The sequence below is a fragment of the Carassius carassius genome, chromosome 48 (assembly GCF_963082965.1).
Source record: "Carassius carassius chromosome 48, fCarCar2.1, whole genome shotgun sequence".
In the NCBI taxonomy this organism is placed as follows: Eukaryota; Metazoa; Chordata; class Actinopteri; order Cypriniformes; family Cyprinidae; genus Carassius; species Carassius carassius.
The window spans coordinates 12,736,901-12,756,845 of record NC_081802.1 but is presented as its reverse complement, the minus strand read 5'-3'; the positions used below and the strand labels follow the sequence as shown (position 1 = coordinate 12,756,845).

General features: G+C 37.6%; 1 protein-coding gene and 1 pseudogene across 3 annotated transcripts; one reads left to right on the top strand and one right to left on the bottom strand.

The window, feature by feature from the left end:
• The first annotated feature begins 1,296 nt into the window (after positions 1 to 1,296).
• On the top strand, positions 1,297 to 3,705 carry LOC132131389 (vitellogenin-like; annotated as a pseudogene).
• Positions 3,706 to 6,686: 2,981 nt separating this feature from the next.
• Positions 6,687 to 11,563, bottom strand: LOC132131561 (afadin- and alpha-actinin-binding protein-like). Of its 3 annotated transcripts, none has more exons than XM_059543618.1 (12): positions 11,276 to 11,561; positions 9,848 to 10,380; positions 9,513 to 9,716; positions 9,321 to 9,431; positions 9,094 to 9,229; positions 8,391 to 8,466; positions 8,101 to 8,281; positions 7,853 to 8,000; positions 7,572 to 7,702; positions 7,210 to 7,383; positions 7,021 to 7,132; positions 6,687 to 6,950 (listed from the first exon to the last, which is right to left on the bottom strand). In XM_059543618.1, exons 2-12 carry the CDS (start codon positions 9,968 to 9,970, stop codon positions 6,889 to 6,891), a joined length of 1,458 nt encoding a protein of 485 aa, XP_059399601.1. In that variant the 5' UTR covers positions 9,971 to 10,380; positions 11,276 to 11,561; the 3' UTR covers positions 6,687 to 6,888. The 3 variants fall into 3 exon arrangements, 2 of the variants coding, with proteins under 2 accessions (XP_059399601.1, XP_059399600.1); XM_059543617.1 differs by having other exon boundaries at positions 9,848 to 9,994; XR_009428896.1 differs by having other exon boundaries at positions 7,021 to 7,383; positions 9,848 to 10,385; positions 11,276 to 11,563.
• Between the last annotated feature and the right edge of the window lie 8,382 nt (positions 11,564 to 19,945).

The window sequence follows — 19,945 nt, the reverse complement described above, 5'->3', positions numbered from 1 at the left end:
ATGATTAGCCAGGGTAACCTAACCTAAAACTGATAATCTTATGCAAAATCTGTCAACATTGTGTGTTTGAGAGTACTTTGAAGCTACAAGAAAGCAGAGCAAAGTCTATCCCCAATGCAATATTACCATCAGTGTAAAAGAGACTGGGCTAATCAATAGAACTGAACTGCTTAGTGCCAGCCACAGGACAGTGGAGCACCATCCAAATAACAGAGCAATTTCTAATTGTCTCTCCCAATAAATTAATCCACTGTTGAGTTAAATTTGATAGCTAAGTTGTGGCTAACATTTAAGAAAAATGGTTTCATGCTGAATAAGTTTCACCACTTCTAAAATAAACGAAATAATGAACATAAAAGACAGTTTCCTTCTAAATGATGACACATAAAACACAGTTCCTGATTCCTGTTTTGAGTGATCACTGACAAGGCTTGACTATGTCCAGGGTATGAAATGTATGAAAATAATACATACCTGTATCAACACATAAAAAGTAAAAAAAAAATAAAAAATAAAAACAGATTTAATAAAATTGATCAAATATTAAAGCTATGATAATAAATAAAAGCAGCAATTGCAACATTTATAAAATCATAAGTTTTCATTCTTGTCTTAAGTAATTGTATGTATTCTTTACAACACAATCCTGTGAACCAAGTCACAAAAATTTTACTTCCTGTGTAAAAATTATATATCCTGTAATATACTGTACATATGTGCAAGACCTGCAAAAACTGCATTTAATTATATGTAATGAACTAAAGTTAGCTTTTCCCTTACATTTTTTTTTTGCATATGAAGACATACAAAACTGGCATTGAACATTGGCCTGGAGGATGACATGACAGGCCAGGCTAACCTAACCTAACCTAACCTAACCTAATTGATACTGATATTCAGATAAGTTAACAAACAAAAAGCCTAATCTTATGTACTTTTTGAAACATCTAAAGACATCTATTGATATTTAATAATAAAAAATAATACCTCAATAAAAGATCTGATGCTCTGATGAGTTCTTTACAAACCAGCAGCCATGAGAGCTGTTGTGCTTGCCCTGACCTTAGCCCTTGAGGGTAAGTAAAATTCTGAAGTGAAGATCTTCCTCTTTCTCTTTGCTTTTTATAGATTTCTCTTATAAGGGAAGTACATTAGAACAAAGCACTTTATCTCATTTTTTTTCTCCAGCAATTCAACAGACCAACGTTGGTAAATAATATTTGGCTCAATATTACTTGATTTTTTCCCCTGATAATGTACAACTATTGCATTCAGAAAATACTCTGAAATACTCATGTTCCTGAGATTGCCCTCTATAAGACCTATGTGTACAAGTATGAGGCTCTACTCTTGGGCGGTCTTCCTCATGAAGGCCTGGTCAGAACAGGTATAAAACTCAGCAGCAAGGTTCTCCTCAGTGCTGTGACAGAGAACACCTTCCCGACAACAAAAAATGTTCAAGCAACAATGCAATGATTAAAGTGAAGATGTTTCCTTACAACTCATAGATCCTTTGCTCCATGAGTTTGCTGGCATTTGGCCCAAGCATCCATTTGTTCCTGCCACTAAGTTCACCTCAGCATTGGCTGCTCAGCTTCAGATTCCCATCTGGTCTTAGTATTTGCCCCTGCAGGAATCTCCTACAGTCATGAACTTCCACAGATGTATCCTCAACATCCTTCAGCTCAACCTCAAGAAGACCCAGAACATCTGTGAGATGCAAGAGGTGAGAAAGTGATTCTAGTACATTTTTTTATTTATTTTGAGTTCTGCAATCTGCAATAAATAATAAAAAAGTATTTATTTTTACTTGTCCTTCAAGGCTGGAGGTCAGGGAGTGTGCAGGACCCACTATGACATCAGTGATTTTCCTAAGGCCAACCATATTACTTTCACCAAGTCTAAGGATCTGAGCCACTGCCAGGAGAGAATCATAAAGGACATTGGCTTGGCAAGATGGAGGATCAGCTTGTTGATTTGTGCCAACAGCACGAATGTTTATACAACGTGTCCTGTAAAAAAAACACTATCATTTTAATTTCTTCCTGCATATCGTCCGTCATGCTTATTCTGAAGTCCCGCGAGATTTTGCGAGATTTCCTGTGTTCACAGTCGAGACAAAAAAATTAAAATCTGTTTGTGTGTGGTGTGCTGTCTTTGTCACATCATGGCACACCAAACACTTTATGAGCAAAACGGTTAAATCTAGGATTTTTATCCTCATGTTTGTGGTCTATCACATTTTGAAAATCGTATAAGATGTATCTTATGGTGTGTACCCAGCATAATGAAGATCAGCGATGCACCAGCCCAGGTATAACTAATTAATTAAAATCTTTAAAGCCTTTGATCCATGTTGAAGACGTCAACTGAGTGTTGCTCCTACTCTCTCTAGATTATTGACGTCTTAAAGCACCTTGTTGCAAACAATGTGGCCATGGTCCATAGTGATGCTCCCCTTAAGTTTATTCAGCTCATCCAACTTCTCATCCAGCTTAGAAAACATAGAGGCTATCTGGGCTCAGTTCTAGGACAAACCATTTTACAGGTACAATTTGTGAGCAGTACATTAATAGGAAGATAGTAAGAATATAGTTTTTTTATTATGTATATATATTTAAACAATTATTCTGGTAGGCGCTGGCTCCTAGATGCTCTTCCTGCTATTGGTACACCAGTCATTGTAAAATTATTCAAGGAGAAGTTCCTGGCTGGTGAACTTTCCATTCCTGAGTTTATTCAGGCTCTTGTGGTTGCTCTTCAAAGGTCACTGCTGATTTGAATTCCATCAAGTTTATGGCTGTGGGTGCATCTAAACATTTGCAAAATTATTCTCTTGGCCTTAAATTATCATTCCACGTGTTCTCATATAGAGTTTGGGTTTGCATGAGAAAATCGCCACAATCCCAGCACTGCGTGAAGTTGGTTCCATGATTGCCAAGCACTGTATGCTTGCCCTGCTGAGTTCCTACATATCAAGTACTCTTTAAATTTCTACCAATTATTTATTCTTTAATATTTGTCTAATTGTATGTGCCTCAAACTCCTCAGCCCATCCATGAGATTGCTGAACAGACCATTTCCAAGAATGACATTCCTGAAATCACTTTGGCTCTTAATGTTCTGGGCAATGCTGGTCATCCTACTAGCCATAAACCCATCTTGAGGCTCCTACCTGGACTGAGAACTGCAACTACTTCTCTGCCCCTTAGGATACAGGTTGATGCCATCTTGACCCTGAGGAACATTGCCAAGAAAAAGCCCAAACTGGTAAGAGTCAGATATTTTAGAAATAAATAAAACATTATTATGCACATTTTCATCCAAAAATATACTAACCATGTTTTCTGATCCAGGTTCAGCCAGTGGCCCTGCAGCTTGTATTGGACAGGGCTCTCCACCCAGAAGTGCGCATGGTTGCTTGTATTGTGTTGTTTGAGGCTCTCATTTCCAGTCTTGCTGGTGCTTTGAAGATTGAGACTAACATGCATGTTGCGAGCTTTACCTATTCTCATATCAAGTCCTTGACCAGAATCACTCCCCCTGATATGGCAGCCGTGTAAGAACAACAATTCATTTTTCATATATTTACTTTACCACATCATATGAGCACTGTCATGATCCGGTCATTGAACGTCTGTTAATTCACCACCAGAGGTCATCATCCACAACACTCTCACGCTACACAGTACACCCTGGACTACATTTCCCATGCTCCATTGCACCAATCACAAGTCACCTGTTAACAATCGCACATGCACCTGAGACCAGTTATACACAGCACAGCACAATCAATCAGACTCACTTTATAAGCATTTGACTTCCTTGAGTAATATTCTGCTCTTATCTCTCTCTAGTAGCAATGCATAAGCCTTTCTGTGTTAGTTTCTAGTTTTCATAGTCTGGTTTCAATTCCTTGTTTTCATAGTGTAGTCTTTTTCTTGCCTTGCCGTGTTTTGACCCTTTTGCTCTGGAGACTGGATTACCCCTCTTGCTTAGCCCTCTGAATATTGTTTGCTCATCGAAGAACCATGCTTGTCCTAGGAATATTCCTTGTCTTGCCCTCTATATACCTGTTTGCCAGTGTTTAAACCATGTCTGTTATGACCACGTCTCTGTTCAATAAAAGCTTGCATATGTATCCGCACATCTCACATCTCGTTGGCCACATGAGGATCCAGCAGCTTTTCTGAGGAAAACTGGCCATGTATGGACATGGCAAGAATTTTGTTAGCTCTAAGGCAGGGTCCATGATCTCTGGAGAACTATATTCGAGCATATTTAGCAATCGCACTGGACAATGAAGATAAAGTTTGTGTGTCTTCTCAAAGCACCAGCCATATCAGCAGCATCTCAAGCTCCTCCATGTCCAGCTCTCGTAAGACTGAGGTGAGGATGTGGGATTAATAAATATTTACAGTCATTTTATGTATTTTCAGACTGCCACCATCATGGAGCCTTTCAGGAAATTCCACAAAGATCAAGTAACTACCAACAAAATACTATTGTTAATGTTAATACCTTTTAATGTTTTAATGTATATTGCTTATTACTGAACACATGTATGGCACCCCATGGTGCCTCTTAGGAAGTTGGCAGTGGAAGTGCTGCAAGCTTTGAGAAAATCCAGAAATGGGTGAATCCATCATTTTTCTCCATAACTCCCAAGGGTAATATCCCATTAAATTGTTTAATCAGAAATGCTGTTCCACCAGTTTTTTCTGCCATTGCCCATGCTGTGAGTTGACCAAAAGCTGATGGGTTACCAGCTTGCGGTTTACTTTGACAAGCCACCTTGATACAGCTCGTTTCGTCCATCTAATCCTTATCGTTTGATTTCTGCATAGACCTTTTGTCTGACTCGTTTTTTACACTACATGCTTGAATCGGTGGGCAGGGCTTAACGGGCAGTGCCGTAGAAGCAGGCATTGATCATCTGCGGAGGTGGAATTTAGCCACACTATTACATCATAAAGTAACACGTTCCACAGTGGTCTTGGCAGACTGGGTTAAATATATGCCGGTTTTAGACGAACAAGAAAGTTTCTGAAACTTACAAGCTGTTTTTATAGTATACAATGGCCTCTTGTATGTCAAAAGATCAATGTAATTTTTATTTCTTAGTTCATGACCCCCTTAATACTCTCATGGTAAAAGTCCATCTCAAAGCTTATCAGAATTATTGTCAAACAGGGCAATGCCATTCAAACTAAAAATAACAGCAATATGTCAAGAATAATCACTTTCAAGATGCATGAAAGCTTTCTTTATAGATAACTCCACATAATAAATAATTGTCATTTACGTATTTTGAAAGCAATAATCGTAACCTTAACACTGGAATTCATGTTCCTGCGAGTTGTGATATGAATGGACAGCTAAAAATCCTAAAGTCTCCTTTGCGCCATTATCGATATTAGTCACTGTGTGATAAAGTTGAGGTGATGGGTGTTAATGCGTGTATGCGTCAACCAAAGGAAATCTGAAAACAAATAAGAACAAAAATGTAAACCGTTTAAATTTAAATCACGGCTGACAAGTTACATTTAAATACATAAAACCGTTAAATGTACAAAATTTAAACTTTTAGCATTGGATTTAAAATCCAGTTGTAGTTGGTTATAACCTTTATTTTCAAAGAATTAAACTGTCATTATTTAACGCCTTTACAAGTTTCTTTATTTGAATAAATATTGAATAAAGCATTTTGAAAGACTATGTCTACACTATTTGTATAGAGCTTTTTCCTTGGTATGTTTTATGTCTAGTTAAGTGATATAGCACTTTTATCCACATGCAACAATATATCACATCAGTGTGGTTTTGCAGCTTATTTAAATAACAATGTTGGTATACCTATTACCTTCAAAAAAATCTATAAATAAGTCAAATGTAGTTTCAAAGGCAAATGCATAATAAAATGAACAAAGTATGTGATCTAGATTTGTCAAATGCATTATTCTGTAACTGTACTTTTTACTCAACAACAAAAAAATAAGTTACAAAAAGTGTAACAACTCTGTTAAAAAGCAATGCCTTTCTTAACCAGATATGTATAGGTAGATGCCTTATTAACAGCTGTTCGCATGGACTGCTATATGTAAGCTGTCTGACATATTGGAAAAGTTAAAGCCGGTCAGTGAATACTCGAGAGCAAGTTCACGGTCTGCAACTGTAGTTTCAGGCTACTCATGCATGAGTATATTATCTGCAGAAGACTTAAGCAGATGCTTTTTTCCATACTAATACATTATACAAGAAGACAAACTGTTAGCTAACAAGGCATTTAAAAGGTCCTTTAGATTAAAAACCTGTGCATACTAAAAACACAAATTGACACATTCTTACCTGTAAAAGTTTAAGAAATTTACATTCAGGCTGTTTTTACAATCAGATGCTTCACAATGTTGTTGCATTGTGTAACTCAATTTTTTTCAGTGTGAGTGACGACATACAGTATACAGTTCCAAGATGGCAGACGTGTTGACATGTCTGGAGTGTTCGAATGTGGTATCTACCTATACATATCTATGATTTTAACTACCTAGAAATTAACCATAAGAAGCTGAAACTAATACAACAACAACAACATATGAAAAACTAGAAATACTTTAGTTCATTTCTACTAGCAAAATGCAATATGAATCAATTACCAAATGGAATTTCTAAATGAAAAATTAAGAGGCTTGTAAGATTCAGCAGCCTTTAGTCAACAATTGGCACATGATTCTGTTTAATATTAATGTCCATATGTTGAAAGTTCTTCATTTAGATACTCGCAGACTTCATTCACATGCAAACTAATTTATATTGGTTCCAGCTGTCACACTTCTGGTGTTGGAAGAAAATGTAGGTTCCTCTGCAAGCATTTCCATGGGTGTGGATGGACTAAAGATGAGATTTGCTGACTTTACCAGAAATTGAAATGAGTTTCTCTTCATGACCAGAGTCTGCAAAATCAAAAAACAAATTTCAAGTTATTTGAAAGATAATTTAAACTAGTAAAAAGAATAAACTTACGCTTTGAAAATTCTTCAGTCCTGCGACTTTGTGGTTTCATTTGGTCTGCAAATGTTGTGTTCAGAAATTGGTGTTTGAGCCACATTGCACGATCATCCTCAAAACATTTTCTCTGAAATAAGAAAAAAAAAATGCTATTAAAATCAAGATGAATTCAGAAATCCGTAAAAGCCAAGTATAAGCCAGAACCTCGTGGCCCAATCTGACGGCAGCCTCTGTGAAATTTCTCCTTTCGATTTCAAAGTTTTTCCTCTGTTCTTCAAACACTCTCCACTCTTCTTTTAAGCGTTCCTTCTCTTCCAGCATGTAGGAATCATTCAGAACGGCTGCAGTCTCCTCATCACAGGATGTGTTTAGCTGTTGCTGTAAAAATAAGCAACTTTCATATTCTCTTGGAAACATCAGAAAGGTTCTTTGGAAAACTCAAAATGGTTCTTCTATGGCATCGCTGTGAAAACTCCATGTTGGAACCTTTTTTTAAGAGTGTAAGAACGCAGCTCTACTTGTGATTTTAAGCATCAATGACTGAATGAAATTGTACCTCTACTTACTTGCAGAAGTTGTTGTTGAGTCTGAATAAACTCTTTGCACTGCTGGATTTCCTGCATGAGCCTCTCTGTCTCATCTTCATGGAGTTGTTTGGAGATCATCTCTTTACTGTCTCCATCTTGCACCATGGATGCTTCAAAACCAAATAAAATACATTTATTTGTATATTTATTTTATAATAGGTTTGTGTGTTTAAGTCTAATGAGTACCATTCTGTACATTAGGCTGCTCAAGAATAAAGAAGACCGATTTGCACTAAAAGTCTTTGAGCGGTATGCTCTACCTTGGCTGTCCAGTCTTTCCACGTGGTGTCTGAGTTTCCTCCACTGCTGACGAATGCTGTTGGTGAGTTTCTCCCGAGCATGATCACATGACATCTCAGGAGGTCCTTTCAAGGGTTCATCATCATCTGAATTTGTCTGCAGAGTCAACTGAAATATGACAAATTTTTCTTTTTCAAAATACCATGTGCAAACAAGCAATTATGAGCTGTATCGTAAAATGTTTAGGGTAAAATGGACATGGTCAAACCTGATCCATGTTTTTGCTTTGTTTCTCTTCCTTTTGGCACATCTTCTTTGAATTTAAGACCCCTACCATCTCGTGTTTCATTTGTTGAAGCACCTTCTTTAGCTCTATGTTTTCCACCATTAGCTCCCTCTGACGGTTATCAAATTCATAGAGTAGAGTTTTGTACATCTCTCCCTCGTGTCTGAAGAAAAAAATAAAATAATGTCTAAAGTTTTCATATATTATAGAGAAAGGGAACTATGAAATAACCATTAGAATGTCAACAAACAACCCAAATGATTGTCTTTTACCTGGATTCAGTTTTTCCAGTTTTCCAAAGACACCTCCTCCCATCTGACCTTCCAACATAATTCAAAACTTCCATTCCTGACAGAAAGTAGAACTTATTTTCAAAAGATCTGAAATGTCATGTAGGTCACTACATAATTACAAATTTTCAGTTTTGAGTCAACTGTTTCTTTAAGCTGTTTTCTTTTTGTAACTACCCTTGAGTTCAGTGTGTGTGTGTGTGTGTGTGTGTGTGTGTGTGTGTGTGTGTGTGTGTGTGTGTGTGTGTGCGTGCACCCTGGTGAAATGGAAATTCCGAGTATGGGACACCATACTTGGCTACTTGTCACATAACTTTAAAATTGTATTTATTTTTTTCAGAACAGATGTATTAATCTGATAAGAGAGATAGAAAAGATTTCTACTTTGGTTTAAAAGAAATGCTATTCCTCTGAAGTTTTATAATTATCAAAACATCTTAAAAACATGTATTATTATTAGAATGAGGGATCATGTGACACTGAAGACTGGAGTAATGATGCTAAAAAAATCAGCTTTGCATCACAGGAATAAATAACATTTTTAAATATATTCAAAAAGATATCAGTTGTTTTAAATTGTAATAATATTTCACAATATTACTGGTTTACTGCATAAGAAGTCTTAAAGATGCCAATAACACAGTATATTCAGTATTAGGAGATAAGCTTAAGTAATACACATTACCTTGTTTATTTTCCTTTTTGGCAATGAGTAGTTGATTGAGGCGCTCCTTTAATCTGTTGTGCTCCCTTTCTCTTCTCTTAATGTCATGGTTGTATTGTGTGGCACGACTTGCAATGATACCCTGCAGCCTTTGTACCTTTTAAAATAAAAAGCATATTTGATAAAATAGCATATTTTTGGAAAAAAACAGTACATGAAATCACAGCTTCCTCTTTTGTTTTTCATACCTCCTCTTTTGAATCTTTTAAGCCGTTCTGCAAAGTCTTTAAACTTGTTTCCAGCTGACGCTCTCGCTCGTGCAAGTGCATGTTTTCTTTCTTCAAAAGTTCAAGCTGGTCCTACAAAACATTGAAAATTCTTTGTTAATTCATTCGTTCACTAATAAGCAATTTAAAAAAGTGTGATTAAAAAAGCCCAACTTTTAGCCTGGAGTTGGTGAGATGTTGGTAGTGGAGGTCACTGCTGGACTTGAGCTGCTCCACCTCCAGCTCCTCCATCATTCCAACAGCTCGACGGTGGAGCTGAAGCAAGTCATATATGTTGTTTAGGGCAACCACAGCATCCAGATCACGGATGTTGTCTGAGTTTTGGAAAATTGGTGGAAAGCACAGGGACGCCAACTCCTGTAAATGTAAAGAGTGGCATGTTTATTAAAATTGCTAGATTCAGGTATGTTCTTGCTTATATTCTTCTACTAGATTCATCCTCTTCAAACTCACAAGACAAGTTGCAAAGTAAATATAAGAGCACCTACCTGATTGATGTATAGAATGCACTCAGTAATATTCTCTTCTGTGCAGAAATTGCTTGAGATATTGAAAGAGCTTAAAGGCAGAGGAGGCATGACAGATGCCGAGTATAGTCTTGAAGGAGACATTCTAGTCAATAAAGCTTATATGTTCTAGGAAGGAACAAGAAACATAAACATAAAAAGTTAGCTGTATAAAATATAGCATAATCATAAAACGCATTATTAATTGTAAAGATTTGTTGTAAAGCCTATGTGGTCCCGGTTCTTAGAGAATGTGAATACTGCTCTAAATGAGGTTAGGAGGTGAACCTGTGCTTAAAATAACTTTCCACAGTATTTTGAGTCGCCTAATATTTCCCTTTTCCCAAAAGACTTTGGTTATCTGGAGCACCGGCTGAAATCTGTTACTTTTCTCTCCTATGTGCTGAGAACTTGAAAAATACGCCAAACGCAACTGATTTAAAAGGAATATTTTGCCCAGAAATAGTCAATATTTACTCACCCACATCATTCCAAACCTGCTGTTACCACTTTTGCTTTTCTCCAAAAAAAGAAAGTGAAAACCCAAAGATTGTAGTCCATATGACTTGTGCAAAGCATTCAAAGTCTGAATTATAAAGCCCAGCCACAGATTTCTGTAAAGAACAGACCTAAATTTAGGATTTAAAATTTAAGAATTATAAATTGTTCCCCTGCAGCAAAGTTCTCGAGTAAAATACAGTATGGTGCCAAATGTCAGGTTTGAGTTCATAACATTTTGGTCACAAAGCATGAGAGAACCAATGATGGTGACATCTATGATGACATAATGTGTTAAAAAGCAGCATATTAAGGCTGTCCCTCACACAAAATGATCGTATATATCAGTGCACAAGCCATTTCTCATTGGTTAAAAATCACTACAGTCTTAGAAACACAGTTTCGAGAAGGGTTTTTTTCTTCCTTTTTTTTCTGAGATGCCATAAAAGAACCATTTTGGTTCACCAAAGAACCTTTCAGGGAACTGTTCTTAAAAGAATTGTTCTTAGTGTGAAAAACATTTTTAAAATCTAAAGAATCTTTTCTTCCCCTATAAAGACCTTTTGTGGAATGGAAAGGTCCCATAGATGTTCAAGGGTCTTCATGGAACCATTAATGCAAAGAAAATAATAATGATATATGTATATTATTCCACCGAACGATAATAATACAATCCATGAGAAGGTAAATATTATAGTACAAACCTGGAACACACCATGTTCAGATCTAAAGTAGGTTAAGGTGAATAGAAGGATTTCTGCATTAGAGCGCAGAATTTACACAAAACCACAGAATTATAATGCGCCACAAAAGCGATTTTTTTACATCTTTAAATATTTAGTAATAACAGACAGATGTCGTAGTTAACAAAAACGTGGACTTTAAGTTTTATGCCATCAGCGGTTCACTCACTGCGTATCTTTTGGCATTCAAGCGCACTCGTGAGGTTTACCAGCTTCATTTCCCGACATTCGGCAAGAACTGACACATATTTTCCAGATAAGTTATTTTGCGTAATAATGCTCTTCGTTACATTGATGCAGGCGCCTTCTGGACAACTCAACCTTGAACGAAAACACTCACAAGCAAATGCGTCGCCATGCAACAGAAATGAGGGCTTGTCATTGGCTGTAATACTACAGAACTCATGCGCGCCCCCGCGTAACATCCAGCAGTAGGCGTCACAGCAGTCAATGTAGGTGCTAAAAACTCAAATGTGCTAGTTACTCTAAAGTAATGTACTTTATTGTGATACACTGATAATATTAATAGCATCGTGCTAAAATATCTATCACTGCAAAGCTAATAGTTATTTTAGAAAATCTATTTTTGACAAATCAGTTTGCACATTTTATTCCAAGGTTTCTGTCTTGACTGTGCATCTATATGACTGCAGCACATTTAACTGCTAACAAGAACAGGAACACCAGAGCTTCATCTTCTGAAAACAAGGGGTCTGCAGGACTTATTTTTGACTCAAGCCACCAAGTTTTCATTTCGCCTTTCCCCTGTTTAACAAAGAGTCACAAATTGTAAATCTCCCCCAGTGCATCTGAAATACAAAACTCTGAAGGACAGCATCATATAAAAAGAAAGTGGGGGGGTGGAGAGCAACAGAGCAGAGGTGTGTATTCGCTTGTGCGCAGTGAATAGACATCACTAAATTGACAATTAATCACCTTGTTATACTTTCGAGCAATACTCACAAAGTATTGTTCAACCAAGAAACTTTGCATTCACATGCAAAACCTTTTCATTACCTCGTTCTCTCTCAAATCTATTGCATTGCCCAGAGAAACTAGCAGTCTCTCATGAAACATTTGCATTATTTTGAAAAAGTTTTGTGTTTCAAGAAACATTGCTTTTTCTAGCTAGATTTTTCCATTACCACAATAAACTTTGCATTTACTCAGAAAACTTTTGCATATTGCATTCCCCAGAGAAATGTAGCAATATCTTGTGAAACTTCTGCATTATGCTAAAAAGGTGTTGCACTTCCTCAAGGGACATTGAATTTGCATTTCCATAAGGAAAAATTTGCTCGCAGAAGTATTGCATAGGGTGACCAAATGTCCTGTTTTCCCAGGACATGTCCTGTTTTCACATCCTGTCCTGGCCATCCTAGTTGTTTTTAATAAAGGGATGAAAATGTCCTGGGGGAAACGAGGAAGAAAACTAAAGAGTTAGTTAGTTTTTGTAAGTTTGTGAGAGCTTTTTTTATTATTTCAATTGCTAATATAGCAGAGGTATTTTTCAGTTATTTATAATTTATTTATACATTTTCTAATCAAGAAGAGACATTATTTCTATAATTATTTAATTCCTTATTTTTTTAACTTGTTATAATAAAACATGTTGAGCAACCTCTGATAAACTTATCTGAATTTGTGTCTTTGGTTATAGATAGTATTTTGTAATAATTTTCTATCCATACAGAAGAGTCATACTTTAAATGTATTGAAATTCTAAGGCATCTTTGAGTAAACTTTTGAGTATCATTCATGTATCTCATTGCTGGGCCGAAGTGTCCTGGTTTTCGCTAACCAAAATGTGGTCACCCTATATTGCATTATCCAGATAAACATGGTATTAGCTTGCAAAAATACAGTGCTCACAAAACTTTAGCAAAATGTGCATCTTAGAGACTTCTCAAAGATGGCTGCTGAGTAAAATGACTTGCCTTAAAAGGACCTTCAGTTATTTTCAGTTTGTTTCCCCTGTTTGCTCACAAAGGCAGTGAAACATACAGTATAGCTTTTCCTTCCACCTCATTATTTCCAACACAAAAGTTTTGCGAGCAAACACAAAGTTTCTTGGGGGAACACAATATTTTTGCAATAGGTGAGTAACTGAAACTCTATATGGCTTCTTTACATATACAATCAATTGCTGGATAAGCAAAGAACCTTCACATAGAGACCCATCCGCACATATCCACCAAGTGTGTGTTGAATATCTGCTTTAGAACCACTGCACTGGAGCTTTAATGCTGTAAACATGAATAAAACAATGATGACACATATAAAAGTCTGAAAATTGTTTAATAATGATCCAAGACACCCATGAGATTTTTGGCTGGCTTTATCTTCTTCTGATCTCCACAGAAGTTCAAGAAAGGGAAATATTTGGATCCATCGTTCGATTTTATCACATTTTAACCAACAAAACATTGCAAATATTTACAAGATTCCATTCGCCCGGAAATGTCAGATAGGATCAGTTACTAATTGACGCTGTGTAAACAGCAGCATTTGCCCAAATACCTTCACTGGCGGACTCCATGCGGGACGCTGGGTTTACAGTGTGTCCAAATAAGCAGTATCATGGCATTTTGGTGCAAACCACCCCAGCTACAACAGGGCCTAAATTCAAAGGATATCTAATTCAAAGGATGTAGTTTTAAAATAATTGTTAAAATTGTAATTTAGTTCAGAAAAGCCTGGTGATTGATGGGAGCCATGCTGACCTGAGTGGAGGCTCGTGTGGGATTTTAAACGCGTGACAGATGCTGATCAAGTCCAGTGCCATGCTGGTGGTTTGATCCCATTCTCTTTAGGTACTCCTGAGACCACCATATCTGAGGAGGGAGAGGGTTTTCATTGATTTATGTGTAATGAGATGCAAAAGTGGGGAGAACAAAGGAAGGAGCACTCACAAGCATCTCCTATAGTTTCCACTTTGTACACATCATAGTTGTCGATGATGTCATTAAATGTGGTGTAAAGCTCATTGAGGAAATCCACTTATTTATACCAGTAATTAATATAAGATAATCATTTATGATACGCTTTAGAGTTCAAAAGTTTGGGGTCCGTTTTTTTTAAATAATGTGAAACGTCTATTCTCAATAATGCATTAAGATGATGAAATGTGACCGGAAAGACATAATATTTTATTATATAATGTAACCATGTCACTTGGCTTTAAATGTTTGTTTCAGATACATCATTCATTTTTATGCTTGCCTGAAATATACGGTGGTGTTGGAGTAACTTTGGGCTTCTGCTGTGCGTCCCTGACGAAGATCATCAGCCACTGGTTTCGGTAACATGCCTGACACAAAGAGAGATAATATATTAATGAAAAATATATTAATAATACATGCATGTATATTTAAAAATGCAAGTTTGGCCTGGAAACTCTTACTCTTACCTTACTTTAATTGTCCACTAGGTGGAACCATTTGGATAACTGTTAGTGTCTTTGTTCATTGAAGCATTGAAGTGTTTGTGTGTGTGTGCATATATATATATATATATATATATATATATATATATATATATATATATATATATATATATATAATGTATGCTCTTTGTATTCTGTCTGGTAACAATTTAGATTATTATTATTATACTATTAAATATATACCAGATGCATGTAATCCTTCAAATTATTCTAGTCCAGTCACTGTTTGCTCATTGTGCTTTCAATAATTTCACATTTTTTATAACTGTAAAAGACTAGATACATACCAGGTTTATCATCATTTCCACAGGGCTGACCTTGTGTGGGGGGTGTCATTTTATCAAGAATCTTATTCACCTGCTCAAACGTCGGTCTCGTGGTCACATTGTAGTTCCAGCATCTCTGTATCAGCTGTGAAATTTGACAATGAGTGCTTCCATTTTTTTTCCAGTCCTGTAGCTCAATTGGTAGAGCATTGCGGTATCAAGGTTGGGTGTTCGATTCCCCGGCAACACATGATAGATAAAAATGAATAGCCTGAATGCACTGTAAGTCGCTTTGGATAAAAGCGTCTGCTAAATGCATAAATTTAATTTAATTAATTTTTTTCCATTTATCCACAGTTATCATATTTTAATCAGACATAGTAAACATTTCGCATCAGGAAGAAATTGATCTTCAATGAAAAGCTCTGCAAAAGGAAATATGCTCAAGTAAATAGCATACATCAGTTACAGTACATCCATACGAACCTCACAGTAATCATCAGGATCTGGGCAATTATTGTCTGCTTTCCTTGCCTTCAGTTTGAGAAGTGATTGGCGCCAGATGACATCAAGCTTCACTGACTCTGCCTGTTCCTGCTCATGAAACAATAATTGCATTTCTTATCATCACCTATAAAATGGTCTAAAAATCCTCAAATCTTCCTGATCCTTGTATACTTACTGAAATGAGGTCACTGCGAGTGCCAGTTTCCACCAAGATAATAGAGTAGCTTGAGGAGAGGTAGAAAAGACAAATGTTTATTTTACACTTCATTGAGACCGAGTTTTATTTGAGAACAAATTGCTCCTCTGTGATGCATCCATAAAATAAACAAAATATTTACACGTACCTGAAGATAAGAACAGGATCATTCCTGTCACAGTATGTCTGCACATTTATTTGTAATTCTTAATATTTTTAATCAATAAATGTGCCTTGGGGATTATAAAAGCAGCTTTCGAAAAAAAAAAAAAAAACTTAATTATTCCAAACTTTTGGCAGTTTATTTGTAATTGAACAGTGAAGTGAATATGTGAATTTTAAATATTTTCATTAAATAACTTATTAACATTTTAGCGGATTGGTTGAGAAACATTAAAGATTTTAAAATTCACTTTAGAATATTTCAAAAATGTATTTATCTGCCAAAACAAAAATAGCAATTTAAACAGATGGTTAAAAATACATAAGGTTTAAGCATTTCTCCAACCTGTACACATCAGCTGCAGCTGTGAAACTAGCAGAACTTCAGGTGCGCAGTAAATGAAACTGCTTGACATTGAAAATTGGTGCCAATGTCCTCGAAGTCCTCCTCTCTGTAGGCCATTAACCCATAATTTGTACCATTAAATATTATTTGTGTTCTTCTCCAAGTTTGTCACTTGTATAGGTTTTGCGTCACCTAGTGGCAGTTCTATGCGAAGTGAGTTCAGAGTAAGCTAAAGCACATTTCTTATACAGTCAGTTTCTCCTCAATCTTTGGATGCCATCCTTTGATTTGTGTTTGAATAACAGGGGCCTTCAAGCGAATTGCAGTACGTAACCTCGTTTTATTGTTTTCAACCCCCGCTCTGACACTCCGGGGATGGCCTGCCTTCCTTTGGCCCGCGTGGCGAGGGGTTGTATTGGTCCGAGCACTAAGTCACTGTAAGGAACTGTGGTGCTCATAAACAGTGGAAGAGGAAATTTGCTCTTTTTTTGAGTATGTTTGTGTTTTATTGAATCCGCTATAATGGTGGCGCGCTGCCAGGGTGGTATGCTGGGCTCTGTGCAGGCAACAAAAACATTGCTTCGAGCACCTGGAACAGAACGGGGTGATGGGAAGGCGAGACGAGGCAATGTGTAGGGTGGTCCGGCCAGAGTGAGACTTAGCCTCCCCCTCTTCCTAACTGGTGCATCAGGCTCACTTCTGAGATGCCAGTTCTTCGGAAGGGGGTAGGGCTTAGCAGTGCTCGAGCGCTGTCAGAGTTCAGGCCGTGGTGTGAGCTGGTTTTCTGGCAGCATAGTTTTACCAGGTTACTGAGTTGGCGCTGGCTTGATACGACTCAAGACAAATGAAGATGAGTTTTTATCTGTATCCTTGATCTCTGTCAGATTCAGCCAGATGTGGCGTTCTAGTACCACCAAGCTGGCCATCAAACATCCAGTAACCTGGGCGGTGGCCTTAGTAGTGCGCAGGGGCCGGGTCCATAGCGCTGCGCAACTCCTTAAATGTGGCCAGGTTGTGCCCAACTTTATTCTTTGGCGTGGAGGAGCTTGGCCTGTTACACTTGAAGCACCACCATGGAGTCCAGTGCCGAAGCAGCCTGACTGGCTGAGGCGTGTGCTCCCCCCATGAGAGCTGAAGTTGTCCAGCATGGCTTGAATGGGAGGATCGCCTTAGACTTCCATCCAATAGAGACAGTTGGGCACATGTGTGCGGCCACAGCTTCATCCACTGGAGGGATCTTCTCGTAGCCTTGAGACTTCCCCAGGCATCACATGCACTCATCGTGCCCGTCATCATGTGCCACAAACAACACCACAAAATAGGTTCAGTTAGTGCTAAAATATTTAAAAAGCAAGATTTCATTTTGGTAAAACGTGACACATTTTTGGCGCAAAACAGAATGTTCAGTGAGACTAAATATCACTGACTAGAGCCCCTTTCACACTGCCATTCCGGCAAATAAACGGGTAAAGTGTCCCAGGAATTGTTCCCGGGTCGCTAGATTTTTGCACTTTCACACTGCCAGTGATTACCCGGGATATGTGTGTGCTTTCACACACAACCCGTAAAGATCCTGTAACGACACATGACATCAGGGCGTGACGTGTAATGTACGAGTCGAAAACGTTAGGCACGTTATACTTTCACTGAAGCAAGCGAACGATATCGGTGTCAGCGCGGAAAGTGAGGAACTAACTGATCTCTGCTTCATTACAGTTTGCACATATTTTTTCTTCGCAAGTGTTGATCTTCCTTCAAAACAGCCGGTAAAAGAGTCGCGCGATAACGCGCATCATCACTTCGACACGGCATTAGATCTGGCTTTTTTTCACACAGCGCTCGTCCCGGGATTGAACCCAGCAATGTTACTAGGTCCCCGACCCGGGTTCAATGCCGGAATCAATCCCGGGATGTGTTTGCTTTCACACAGAAGGCGACCCGGCAATGTTCCGGCAATTTGCCGGGTCCGACGTGCAGTGTGAAAGGGGCTTAGGAAAGTTTTTATAGAAATAATACATGTTAATGATGTTGTTATTTATAGAGCCAGTGGGTGAGACTAACCTCTTACTATTGTAGTTGATGTTCCAGCTCTCATCCCAAAACATTTTCTGTTTTGGGTATTGCAGCCACTGGGGGAGTGAGGGGTGGGATAAAACACCTCATTATGGGAAAAGTACATTTAAGGTGGTTCATTACAAATGTTACAACTATAGCCAGAATAATACATTATAAACTTGATTTTTAGCCTCAAAAAAAGATGGCTGATTGAATAAAATGAAATGCAATTGAACAACGTTTATAACGTTTCATAGGCAAAGGAAATTTTCTCAGAAGAACAAAGTGCTTTTGCTAGAGAACGTAAAAGTGGCGCAAACATTTTCCAAGTGAACACCATCTTTCTTGGGGTAACTAAGTACTTTTTGTGAGAGAATGCAAAACTTAAAAAGTAAATGCAAAAGTATTGAGATTGAACAAACTATAGTGTTCACAATTTCTATAGTGAACTATTAAAGTTTTGCAAGTGAAAGGACATTATTTCCCTATGAAAAACTTGCACATACTGAGGTATCATTAGTGGCTGCTAGGGCATTGCTACTGTATGCATGATGCTATTGTGGTTCCCAAAATATTAGTTGATTGCTTATTTGGTTCCAATCAAAAGAGCCCACATCAAGTCCTTCCTTCAGTGTAAGTTTCTTGTCCCATTACATCATCTGCACATTTTATCTGGGTCTCTTAACATCGCAAATATTATTTTGTCAAGTGTTGAACCGGCATTCTCACCACCAGTGTCAAGATAAAACCACCGCAGAACAAGGTCACAGGAAGCACAATGGCCACTTCGATGGATGTGGGCATAGGACAAACTCCACAGTCAGTGGTACACATCAGACAGCTCTCCTCCAGCTCACAAGTCTCCTCGCCACACACTGACGCACAAGCACAAATGAAAGTGCAACATATACAAACATCTCTAGGCAAAGCTTAGTTTTGTTCTCATATGATTTCCTGGACCAGCATTAGAATATGTCAACGATTAACCTTGCTTACTCAAACACTTTGTTTTAAAAAGGTGTATTTCGCATAACATCTATATCCTTGATGTACCAATTGTTTGAAGACATCTTTTCCGTAAATCCCTTAAGCATTTATGCTTAACCCTAAACACTGACTACTAACTCCTTTGACTCTAGTGCTGCATGCATCTGTCCCACTTTGTCTTAAGCAATGACCAATGTAACTCCTAAATGGACCAGCACAACCTCTGAGGCATTACTGTGAGAGAAAGTGTAGTGTATAGTATAACCAATGTTATGAAGCCAACGTTTCATTCATTGTGAACATGATATCAGATTCAAGAAAAGCTCATGTGCTATGTTGAACATTCAATGAATGATTCAAAGTGTTTTCTATACATAATAAAGCACATTTGAGATGGCCGGCATTGTGCGTCGTGCTCGCCTGAACTGGAAAATCTAGTTTTTAACAGCATATTCATAAAAGGAACCAGAGGCAGTGAAAGAATAGGTGACGTTGAATTCCTCCCCATCTGTGACCTTTTCTGGTGGACGTTGAACCCAAGCCATTTCTAAGAATGTGAAAACATACACATGGGTGTGAAGCATTTAAGGAGACTTAAAGGGGAAATCTCCAAGTGATCTATCAAAGCAAATGTTTATCTTCTTAAAGGAAATGTCCGTGACGGTACACTCCGTCTGAATCAACTTTCAAACAAACAACACTTATTTTGTTGGCTTATTGGAAACTTCAGGAAACTTATTTTAAAATGTTGGTTTGTAGATTTTTTTTAGGCCTAGTCTCCAAATCTAAAAGGGATCTTAAAGAGTGTCATGCTTACATTTACTCAATAAAGTCAATTACAAATGTGACCCCGGACCACAAAACCAGTCTTAAAT